Raw genomic sequence first — 13,174 nt, 5'->3', positions numbered from 1 at the left:
TTGCATGATTTTTAAATAATGTAGAAAATTAGAATAGATGTAGCCTCCCAAACTTATTTTCAGATATTATTTTTCTTTAAGCAGGCATAAAATGCTTGGTTCTAAGGAGGTATAGCCAAAAAACATAGCAATAACAATTAAAATTTCTTATTTCATACTGGTTATAGATGTATTAAGGTGTATAAGCTCCAGGGTCAGTATAAGCCTTGCTCAGCTTTCTTTAAAAGCATTGGGAGTAATAAAGACTTCCACTTTATCTTCGGTGAAATAATACTGCTGAAATATCACCTCATTTTTGATGTCAGCAATGATTTCTTTTTACCTCCATGATGTCAAATGGGAATTATTATTATTAGAACGACAGCTTCCTAATGATGCTGTAAAAAGGAGAGACTGAAATTCTTCCCACCAAACATTCATATTCTGCCTTCTCCGTAGGGTAAAGCAGATGGGCTCAACCAAATGCCACGCTGAATAAAGATATTCTTCAGCTAGTATCACTGCATAAAACAGAAGAATCAAGAAGCATGCCTGAACATTAAGAAACAGAGGCATAATAGCATATTGGGTTATATAGTGGTATATATGCACTTTAGACAATAGAGCAAAAGGACATTTGTACTGTAGGAAGACTGTCTGGGAAACATGGCCTAAAACCCCTGATCAACTTTCTGTTCTAGAAGGTAAATACAGAAAATTAGTGTGCAGATGCATCAGGTTAAGTCAACAGCTGTGGGGAATAAAAGTCTCATGTAATGGTCCTTGTTCTACCAAGGGCTTCACGTATAGCATACTGGTGCTGAAAAGCTCTGTGCCTTTGTTATCCCTTTTTGCTGCATGAGCAGGTACAGAGGAATCTTCCTTCTTATTAACAGCAAATTATATAAAAAATCTGGCTTTTGAGGAAATGATAGGCCTTAAACCTTATGAAGCTACCTATTTTTCTAGAAAGTCTGTGAAGAGCAGCTGTAGAGTGGTACTGTCTGCATGAGGGAGTGGGGCATTTTGACTTGCTAGTACTTTCACTTTGGTCCAAATATAAAGAGCTACAGTGCATAATGATTCCCTATAATTTATACGCATGCATATTACATATGCATAATGCATCAACTTCATACTAAATCTAATGAGAAGCTTGGAGGTCTTCAGTTTGGAGAAATCTATGGTGGGTATGAAACATATTAAGCAAATTGAAAAAAAAAAAAAAAAAAAGGTCTCTCTATAGAGTTTATTTTGATATAAGAAAGGCAAGTTTGTAAAGAGACAAGCCAGCTGCCAGCCCAGGAGGTGGCTGCTGCCAGCCCTGCTCCTCTCCCACACTGAAGTGGCCAGAGGAGCAGAGTCAGGGAGTTCCCCTCGGCAAAATCCAAGTGGCAGGAAAACATGTTTCCCTGCTGGGACATTGCTTCTTTCTCTTTCTGAGGACAAAGATTTTGAAGTAGTTCTTCTACAGTCAGTGGTACCCCAGTCTGAGAGCAGGAATTCATCTTTTACTAAGTGTTCTGCAAATGTGCTGCTAAACTTTGTACCATTTGATCAGAGTATTTTTTATTTGGCATCTCATTTTCCCTATTCAGGGCAACCATCAAAACAAAGGAAGTACCAGCCTGAGAAAATGAAGTGTGATGTGCCTGAACGCAGAGATGATTTGACAATGTTCATGTGTTAGGAAGAAAGGCTGAGGATGAAGTACTGCATGCAATCACGGCTGGCTCTGACACAATCGGCCATTGTTATCTTTGGCAAGTAACTTGATCTCTTGGTATGTCAGCACTTTCCAGCCTCAGAGGAGTGTTGCAAAAGTACATTCATTAATATAAATGACATTATAAGCAACAGGAAAAAGCCAATAAAATATAATGCTTTCTGAAGATACAAACCTGCACAAAAAAGTAAAAGAAAGTTTTAAAAAAATGGGAGAGATATGGGTTAAAAATAAATGAGAAGTAAAGATGCTTTTCCAAGTTTAGGACTTGGTGAAATCATAACTCAGTGTTCATATGATTTTTGCACAATGTAAATAAATGAATGCAGTTATTATATGATGAGAAATATGAAAAGTAGGAAGCAAAAATAAAAGGAACTTTCATAAGAATTCTGTAGGGACAACTTTGACAGGACAAAGAAACATACATGAATTGTGGGCAGCTAACACATTTCAGCATGTATTGAGTAGAAGAACTAATGATGAAGGAAAGATTACTGGAAAATTAACGATGACAGTATTTAAATAGGGTCTTAAATATTTCCAGCTGTAAAATAAATATTCTGTGTTGTTTTTTAAATTTAAAAGGATATGTGATTGAAAAAAATATATGTTAATGAGACCCAGCTTGTGTAGCTGCTATGTAAAAGGTGCTGTACAACCTTAGCTGTTCAAGAGAACACACTGAATTATAGCGCCCTTGCTTTTGTAGAGTGGACGTAGAGACAGTTGATAACACATAACCTCTTTACCTCCTTGACTACAATCACTACAATCTTTCCTGGTGTCTGTGTTACACATGGATGATACATTTGAAATGAACTTCTTCTTTCCCAACTAATATAGCCTGTGACAGATCATAGTGTAATGAACAGTGATATGTGAATGCAGGTACTAAATTTATGGAACTCCTAAAATATATTTTTGTTTAAAATTTTTGTGTAATTCTTTAAGAAAATATTTCCTTGCCAAGGCAACAGTGAAGAATACTCTCTTGCAAAAATGTGGTCTTAACCTTCTAATTAACCAATGACACTATTTATACAAAAGGTAAATACACGTGTTTGCATAAGTTATCAGGATTATACCCTTACGATGTCAGTTCGAGATGTGTATTTTCTATTTAACAGCTATCGATCTAATTTTACCATATCAAGATGTTATGCAGAATATGAGAAATAAATTTTCTTAAACGTAAAATTCACTGAAAAGCAAGCCTTAGAACCTTCCTATTACTTTCATCTTAGTTCTGAATTTCACGACTGCTTCACACTCAATAAAGATTTACCAGTGGAGAGATGATACTGCTTCTGCAAGTACCACTGATGAGCAAGAAGATGTGCTCTTCTACATTAGCTTGATATTAGTTACATTTTTTTCAGGGTATCAGCTTCTTGTCTTTTCTAAGCATACTTTAGAGAAAAAACTTTGAACTGTTGAAAGAGGTAAAGATCTTTAAAAAGCTACTACTGTCTGCATTTACACATCGAATACACTGTTTACATTATGAAAAGGAGGTGGGCCAAAATATCCCCTGGTGGCAGTTAGAAAAACAGCCAAGTGGAGCAGAGATGTTGGCAGCAGCATCTGCCTGAATTCTGGCTGGTGATTCTTCACAGAGCACCGTGCGGTTCTCTTGGCTCCTACATAAGGCTTATTCCCACTCACTAACAACGAGCAGTGGCAGACAACAACAGCTGACAATTTGAGAAAATTTTGGGAAGTGAAGTGCAGGCCTCTCTTCTTCAGTAGGCATTCCCACCTAGGAGCATACCTTCTCCCAGAGTGTAATAGGTGGCATGGTCTGCTTCTCACTCTGTTGAAATCTCACTGTTTCATCCACCCTCACTGGTCTCTGTGAGAAGGAAAGGGATTCACAGGAAAGGGACACTGGAAAGAGACTCACAGGCCCACTGCACTACTAGTTCACATTTAGATAAACAGTGCTACTTAGTGCAACAACCTCTTTTTTTTTTTTAATCTCTCTGACTCGATAAAACTTAGTTCTTGAAAGAACGCCTGATTTGGCTTGGAGCTGATATCTGTCCATTTTGAATGTTTTGTTATGTATCAGAGTAAATCTTGATCTCATAGTTTTCTTTCGCTGTTATATTCTCTGATTTTTAATAAAGGTAGCTTCAGAATTATACTGCCTAAAAATCAGAATCAAAGGCATTTGCTGCTATTTTGGTGATGAACTCTTTTTATATCACTCATACTTTGCCAACAGAATTCATGAAAATAATTAATCTCTCAGAAAGTAGTCTGTGTTTGCTCAATTTTATGTTTTCTTTCCTTCCAAAATCCAGTCTGTGATCTAAGGTATTTCCCATTTATACAGCTTGGAACACACTGCAACAAAATCACAACTCTGAAGTCATACGAACATTGAAGACACTATTTGAGGAGAAACAGATCCTGATATGGGTGTCACGAATACTACAGCTGCAGTCAGCATGAGGAATGATCAAAGTTTGAATGTGTCTTTTAAAGAAGGCTGTTATTAAAAGAGCTTTTATATAATAGTAACTGGTTAGTTTCCTTAGTACTACTGTAATAATAAATGCCTAACATATTCATGTCTCCAGATGATAGAACAGTTCTACAAATCATAGCTGAAAGATGCTCAGCCCTGAAAATGTTTTTTGAGAAGGTGGAGATAGTAGCTGCTGAACACTTTTAAGAAGTTGGTTAATGTATTTAGATGTCAAGTGTGAACCAAGCTTCTCCAGACAGCTCTCCTAATAGAATCTCACAGCTCTGTAGCAAGGCATAAAATGAACTCTAGTCTTCTTAATCCTGTGGCAGACCATCTTTTCTTGAACCGTATCTTTATATCTACAAGTAGATACTTCATAAGTCTCAGATTGGCCCATTAGTATTTTGTTCTTTTATAAGTAATGCTGCATCTTTACTAGCTAAGAGACTTCCTTTTGACTAAAAGGTCATCGATTTACATGGGTGAATTCTCGATCAGTTCTTTCTCTCTGACAAATTACCTTTAAGTCTTCTCAGTGCTGAAAAGTCTGGGGAATGCATGTGCTGACATTTAGAAAACTCTTCACATAATGCTTCCTGATGTTGGTTTCTTATTCCTTCTTCACTCAATTAAGAAGGTGTGGCAGTAGCCATGTGATGAAATACTAAATATTGCGTTTTCTTCCTACAGAAAAAGGTCAGGATACCTTTCTGGGACAGAGTGAAATGCTTGACAAAAGATTTCAAGGGAGAAAAATATTAGAAGAGGAGAAAAGAATTTAGGCCAAGCTGGAAAGTGGGATATGTGAATTCCCTCAGGCTGTGGAGGGAATTAAATCTGACTCTAACATAACCCACATCCAAGCAATGCACTAATCATTAGACTATTATGCAAAAAAACCAAGCCTCCTCTCTTTTCTTCTTTCTTTCTTATTCCCCTTAAATGAAAGGCGGTTTTCTGCTGTGTTCTCAACAAGCCCATGATTCTTAAAGTGGATTCTTAAAGTGATTTTGGCATAGAAACATCTGAAATTCTGAAATCCAGGTGAATCTTTCCCTTAGACAGGAAACAGTCATTTTAGGTTTAGATTGAATCAAGAGAACGGTATCACTAGGCAAACGTATTTGCACTAGGTAAGTGCAAAATGGCATAGTTTTGTCTCTCTAACATAGATTTTGTCTGCCTTGCTCTCTTGTATAAAGGAACTTAAATGCTGCCAAAAATTGCACTTGAAGTGCACAACTGAGATTTCCAAATCTCACCCAACTCTTCAAGTCCTTCTAAAATAATAATAATAAAAACAATTTTTTAAAAATAAAGTAGTAATATATACTGTGAAAAAGGCTGATAATAGAACTGTGATGAACATAAAATTGCAACAGTAAATTTCAATTTCCATCTTCAAAATTGTCATTCAAACAGTTCTAACTTCATTAAGATTTTAAATGCAAAAAACGAGCAGTTTCAGAAAATGTTTAATTTTAAATAAGATGATAGAAAGATAACATTAACCAAAACAAAAATATGAATACATGTAAACTAGAATGACTAATTTGAGAAAACTTTTTTATGGAGTTTTAAATATTTCTCACATTTTCAAGTTATATTGAAAATATTTTGATATACAGTAACTGATGTATGAGGCATAACTAACCAAATTTGAATCCTCCATTGCTGAAATGTGGACATTTGATTTGTGACAACACATCAAATTTTCTCAACTAAGCTTGCTAAATCAAAACTTTTATATAGCAATTTACTTAATTTTATGCAGCATGTCAACTGGCATGTAAGATTATACTGTTGGTTTTAACAGTTCTTCGTGCTTTAATAAATAACGAATGAAGATAATTTTGCTCCCTTCATTGCAATTTGGTGAGATTAAGTTTGTGTATTTCCCCTAATAAGTTCTGTTACATATGAAGAACATCAGGAAAAGTAGGTGGAAATACCTGCTTTTGGCATTGATAAGAGCTGTGATTCTGTAAAGTAGCAATGCAGGGGTTACACTTGTCTCCAGTACTGACAATTCTGTGCCATACTAAAGGATTTCAGAACTCCTGTAAGTCATATATATACATACATACGTGTACATATATATATATATATACACACACACTGCTGAAACAAAGTCAACTTCATTCATCTCTGTAGACTGTGTATGTGCTTTCCCACAAACCCAAGGTGCTCGTGAAAGACACCAAAGACTCACTTCACGGACAGGTATCCAAACAACCTTTCAAATATTTCTTTTCTCGATAATAAGGCTCCAAAGTCTAAGGTTATATGTAAGATTTTGCTCAGTGCATGATAGCTGCTCTATTTACTTCCAGTTACTGAATTGTCTGAACTTGTTGCCTTGTGACCGCAGTGTTTTTGATGCTTTAGTGAAAGAAACATGCAGGCTGTTTCTTGTTGATGCTGAGTGGGCCAAAAGAGGCATCTAGGTAGCACAGCAGATAGAAAGTACTGCTCCAAGTATTTTTACAGCCTACAGGATTTTAAAGATGACCTGTTCTCTGCTGATGGATAGCCAAGAAGGTTGATTGCCAGGTTCCTGGGAGATGGTGAGGCAGCAGATGTTGGTTATCCCAATTCAGAGATTGCCATGGTGACAGTAAAAGTACTAGGGAATCTGGAAGTGCTGACTACTTCTTTAACCCATTAATTATGCGTTGTTCAAGAGACTAGTAACAGACCCTAAAGGTTTGAACAAAGAAAATCCTAGCACAAGCTGACATGAAAGAAAAAATGACAAAACAATGACAAAAATGACAAAATATAATAGAATACTATAGGATAGTAGGAAATGTATCAGTGGACTTGAACAAAGTAGTTTTCAATTAAAATTTGCTTTGACATATATGTATGAAAGTAAGAGAACAGAAACATTGAAGGTGAAATAAGCTAAGTGGACAGAATTGTAACCTGCAAAAGGAGAAAAACGAGTAGAAGAGATAAAATGGAGACAACAACAATCCAAATGAAATACAAAAGTATTTGTTATTGAAAACAACAACAACAACAACAAAAGAAAAAGGAAGATGTGATATATTTACAGCAGAGAAAAACAGTAAGTCTCTGTATCATGTATCTTAGACAACAGTTGTAATGGTAATACATTCTGAGTTTTGCAGTGAATGGAATTACCATTTTTCTCCTTTTATTTGTTTTCAATGTGTTTTGTCAGCTGACTACATTTTATCTGACTTTTTTTTTTAAGATTGTAGATTTACTCACTGAACAGTGAATAGCTCTCTAGCACTGTTTCTAAGCTCTTTTCCTACAAGCTCTGAGACTAAGAATATAAATAAAATCCCATTCTAGGACAGTGCTGGGAAAAAAATGAAAGGGAAGGAGAGAGGTAGGATTAATCATGTAGCAGCCTTCCTGTTTCAGACTTTTAAGGTCTTCATGGAAAGAAGACCATTATCTCCATCTTTAGGTATAATTCAAGAGTAATTAAATCAGTCCAGGAAGGGACTATAAACAGGGTTCATCTCATGTCAGAACAGTCTGGAACAAAGTCTCTTTGAGGTATACATATATGGATCTTTGTAAGTCTATTAGTGTGGTTTTTGTTCCCACATTTCTTTTCATAGAAAATTAGTCCTGACTAGATCAACCCAAATGATTAATCAATCTCGTTCTCTGACTGTTTTCAATTTTATGTGATTTTCCTGAGGCAGGGATCACTCATTCTGAAAATTGCCTAAGCATCTTGTGGACCACCTCAATCATTTGCTGTCTAAAGAAAACATTCATCAGCATTTCTCAAAGCAAGGGAAAAATGAAGATGTGGTTTCTGAGTTCAGAAAGAGTTTGAAACAAGAAAAAAATATTTCACAAACATGCAAAATTTTTGTCACTGCTGGAGGACTGAATCCATGGGGAACTGTGTACCCTTGGCAAAGCTAAAACCTGACTCACATAAGATAAGGACTTCTCAGCACACTGTTCCTGTTGTATGTCTGGATGCTTGATTAGGATGGTTACCCTCCCATGATGACACAGGAGCTCAAGGGAAGATGAGGAGGAAGGGAAAATTCAGTGCTCAGTATATTCTGAAGGTGTGAGGCAGCAGCTCCTGAGTTGGCCTGCTCCACCAGGATTTCCCACAGGAACTCTGCTGCTCATGGCCCCAGCTGGCATACTGCTTCCTGAATAAGGTCTTCCAGGGCCCTCTGACACAGAATGCAGCCAGCTCTTCCCATGAGCTTTGCCGATATTACGTAATTATTCTTCCCTTTGATAATTTCTTATAGCTGTACATCCATAAGGCTCATGGATCTTTACTAATTTTTATAAAATACATACCTAAGCTATTTCTAGAGGCCTCAGGTTCGTTCTAGTGCTGGACTTTCATAAATCAATAAATAAGTTGGTAACTTTCCTTAGAGTATGACTGACATTCACTATAGCAGTTGAGTTTTATTATGCTCACCTAGTACACTAAGAAGACAGTAACACGATCCAACTCATCTAAAATAAATATACAGTTTTAATAGGCAGTGGGGCTCATCAAAGCTGTAGATAATTATCATTCCATAGAACACAGAGTGTCAATAACCATGTTTTTGAAAAACTGTCAAAGTGCAATTTATGTGATTGGACACAGCAGAAGTCAAACACTGTCAGTTACAAAATCTTCCTAAACATCAAAAAGCCAAGGAACTATACCTCTGTATCTGCACCTGCCTAGGATTTGCACACTGTTTCTGCAATTTTATTCATCTTGACTTGTTACTTCCTCATGGAAAAGTTTGGGAAAAAAATGAATGTTTTAGCTATACACAGTTTTGTAAACTATATTTTTACTTTTTCTGCATTCTTTGTGTCTAGGGGAAGTTGCCCAAAAATGATATCTGATCTTTCAAATTTCATTTCATCAGTTGTGGTTTTTAATGTTTCCATGAGACATCAACAGGTTTTAAAAGAGAAAAGAAATTACATTTATATGATAGACATTACTGTGTCTTTCTTGAGTAAACGATCTACCGAGAATTTCAAAAACTGTACTGTAACAAGTAAAAAACCCACTTGTGTACCAATCCCGTGTCCTGTTTTGGTGCTGGACTAGCATAAGTTTGTCAGAAGTCCAAGAAGAGAGACGACAAAGTTACTCAAGTGCCTTCCTTGTTTTCTCACCTACATTTGGCAAAACTGTCAGACTGCAAAATCCAAAGATGAATTGTCTAATTTTTCCCATTATTATTTCAGCAAAAATATCCACTGAAGTTCTCTGCCAATCTAACTTTGGCCTAGACCTGATAAACCATGCTTAACCATGAAAATGAATAACTCACATAACCTGACCACTTCATTCCTTTTCTTCCTCCTGAGACTAGTAGTACAACTCCCAGTCTTGTACCTTCTGAGACTTGAAAACCTGACAGCATGAACAAGTACTGAATACATTCTTTCAGCTGCTGACAGCTAACCAGTCACCAGCTCATAACTTTTGGTGTCTTAAGGAACTGTTCATTTGTACCTAAAATTCCATTAGCAACTACTTTAATCATCTTGATGCAGAAACTATCCAACAGAAGGACTCTCATTCATTTGGTTGCAAAAAAGGCATTTCTACCAGGAGAGTTTTACTACTCAGATAGACTACCTTGATGTCATATTCACAGAGAATTTTTGGGGATGAGTGAATTGGGGAATTTCACTTCAAAGCTCCTCTAAATCTTCCTCTGAAAACTGAAAAAAAAAAGCTTTTGAAAGTTTTTAAATGAGTGTTGATGAGCACCTTCTCTAAACACACACACACACTTTCTCAGACATGTTTCCTTGCACCACTCTTTTATCTTGTATAATACTTAATGGATGACATATTTCATTCCAGAAGTTGACAATGTTAAAAATGTGCTATTGCTTCTAGTTTTAGCGTACTGCAAAGCCACTGATAGCTACAGGCACTATAAGCGATATATGACTGAAGAAAAATGAGATTACTGCTGATAAGAAACAAGAGAGTTTCATATCTTAAAAGAGTAAGAAATCCAGCAAATATGATCCCCAGCAGCAGATACCCCTCAGACAGACAATGAAAGACAAATGGTGGAAAAGTACTCATTATGGCTTGTTGTTTTCTTCAGCCAGAAGAGCTGTGAACCTAAATAGAAAATTGTCTGCATGGAGAAGTTCTACCTTTCTGAGAAAACACATAACCCCCCCAAAAAACTAACAGTCTAACTAAATGAGTAGTAATTTCACTAAGCAAAAGTGATGTTACTGTGACCCACCTTCTTTGGTAAAATATACCTTTACTCTGAAAGTGTTGCTCTTTTGAAGGCCTTCATGCTATAATCAATGTTTATTGTAATAAGCAATTTAACGGAAGTGTAGTACCACTACCAAACTGTAGGCTGGAAATACTGTACTAATCGTTCTTTAACAAAAGGAATGAAACATGCAAATGTGAAATAGTTCCTTCCTCTAAATATTAATGTATCCCTGATACTAAAAGGAACATGATTTAAAGACGTCAATATTTCATGCTACAGTGCAATCCTTACCTTGTATCCTGACGATTTGATGTGCACTCCTCGCTTGGTCAGTGTAGATTTCATTCGGATGAAAAAAGAGCGCTCTAGAGTGTTGTCAGTGGTTAGTAAACTGGGGCTTGTAGATTCCACTAGGGAATAGAAAAAATACATATACACATAATTTAGATTTTATACATCCCCTCTAAGTTATTTTTCAGGTGCAATCCTTGAACTCACTAAAAATAAATGACTGATGGATGCTAAGAGTGTTGTAATCAATTTACCTCGTTTAGAAAACGTTTACTTAGCAAAAAAAAATAAATTGAAAAATATATGTATACTCAGTCTCATTTTGAAGGTTTTTTTTTTTTTCCTAGAGAATTTTTAACAGAGATTTGCATCATTAACTCTTTCTTGCACAATTTTGCTATGATTTGAATTATTTTGCCATGTTATGGCATCTTTTTAAAAATTGTGGACTTCTTCAGAGTTTTGGAAAAGGCAAAGCGTCACCGAGGCAATTCTATCTGCTGAAAGATGCTGCAAATTCTTCAGATCTTTATCCCCTAGACTCCATTCCTTTCTTGCAGTGACATCTACGATAAGTCACTGCTGCCTTGGTTTCTCCATTACTAAGGGTTAATTATTATCAATAAAGAATTGAAGCAGCCTGCAGGCAAAAATACTCAGGTAAGTGAGGCATTATGATGATGGTGATGATTATCATCAGCATCATACTTTTTAATTGTTGGTGACTAATTAGTCATTAATGGGATGTTTTTGTTGTCCAACATCCTCCTTGAAACTTTAGATCTCACTTATGCTTCTCACTTCCTCAACTGTAACCATTTAAAAATAATAAACAAATACTCTTAGTATAAACTGCGATAAAATAGTGGATAAAAGAACAGTTGGCACCAAAATATTCCCTATACAATCTTTATTAATGCTATTTTTTGCCCGGATAACCAACACTTCCCTACCCCTCCCTTAAATATCATTCATGGGAAAATTCTGGAGTAGGCTTACAATAAGCAGGTATTAATGGAGCTTAACTCACTTTCTTTTTCAATAAGTAATGAATGCTGAATAAAAAAGTTATTTTGAAGTTATTCTGATATTGTTTTGGAGAACCAACCCAGCTACTAGTAGAAAGTATTCAAGCACTTAATAAGCATTTGTTATGCAGTGAACAGAAACATCAAACCTTGTTTTTAAGCTAAGGATTTTATCAAATTGTCCTTGTTTTAATGTGGTCACGTTGTCTTGTGTTTGTGACATTTCAGGTCTATTGTGATGAAATAACTGACAACAGTGCTCCTTTCTTTGGTGTCTCTCAAGATTTTTTTGTTTTAGAGAGCATGAATTCGATGTCATTTTAAATGTACAGCTCTTTATCACTCAAGGGAAAAGCAGAGCCATGTTATATTTAGTACTTTCATTTCTTCTGATTAAATATGAATTACTATGAAATTTTTCTCATCATCTAACACGCCATAATACGCCAACAGCTTTTTAATACACTATATAAGCACAAACTTCTGCTCTAAGAGTTTAATTTGCCCCTCTAATCCAATCACATCAACCTTATTTCTCTTATCAGAGATTCCCATTTTGAATTAAATGAGCTCATTAGTTTTAATCAAAAGCAGAGAGATCAAAACTTAAACGTAAATGCTTTAGATCAGAACTGTCAGTCAGCCGTGCAGTTCTATTTTACTAAAACACAAGATCAGAGACCCTTAGAACCAATTTTTTCTTGTAAGGGATGCCAAGAGCTTGAAGATGCTATATTCCTTTTTTTTTTTTTTTTTCTCCTTCTGTTGCTTCCAAGGACAGATTATACATTTAAGGTTAGACCTAATTTAGAGTATTTTTTTCATCCTGGTGGAAATGGAAAAGTATGCCATTCTGCTGTTGTCTCTTTCACATTTATTGGTGCTGGTCCTTGGAGACCTGAACAAATGTGAAGCTATCAGAATCTATGCAACAAACCCGTCCTCAAAAAATTCATCTCTGTTCAGCAATATCACTTAAGAAATGAAATTCTGAAAGGAAAGATACGTGTTTCAGGGCACAGGGTAGTGGAACCCTGAAACTGCAACCAGGGTCACCAGGCTAGTAGCAGTACTGGCAAGATTAGGATCATTATTAATTATTATTATTACACAGTACTCTCCAGTGCAGTACTTAAAGAGTACATTAAGAAACCATAGCATGGGTGCTTCCTGCTGTGTGAAGAAACGCTAAAATCAGGTTAACAAGTGTAGCTGTTGTAGTCCAGCACATTACGCTCTAGCACAAGCAATAAGTACAATATGTCCTCATGTGTTCTAATGGTAATTACCTAAACACATAGAACTAACATTAATTAAATAGACAATATCTCATGCTTGAAAAATGATCTGGCTGTAATACATATGTACCATGCCCAAGAAATCAAAATTAAAAATTCCCTTTCATACAGATTTATGAAAGAAAGGAAAACAGCTAACATCT

The 13,174-nt window shown here is 35.9% G+C and overlaps 1 protein-coding gene across 1 annotated transcript in view; it reads right to left on the bottom strand.

The window, feature by feature from the left end:
• Positions 1–13,174, bottom strand: part of NPAS3 (neuronal PAS domain protein 3) — a 614,752-nt gene that overhangs the window by 48,727 nt on the left and 552,851 nt on the right. The window contains 1 exon segment of the mRNA XM_040558338.1: positions 10,706–10,824. Coding sequence (XP_040414272.1) covers positions 10,706–10,824 — 119 coding nt within the window.

Source organism: Cygnus olor, chromosome 5, assembly GCF_009769625.2.
Source record: "Cygnus olor isolate bCygOlo1 chromosome 5, bCygOlo1.pri.v2, whole genome shotgun sequence".
NCBI lineage: Eukaryota > Metazoa > Chordata > Aves > Anseriformes > Anatidae > Cygnus > Cygnus olor.
This window is presented reverse-complemented; position numbering and strand designations above follow the sequence as displayed.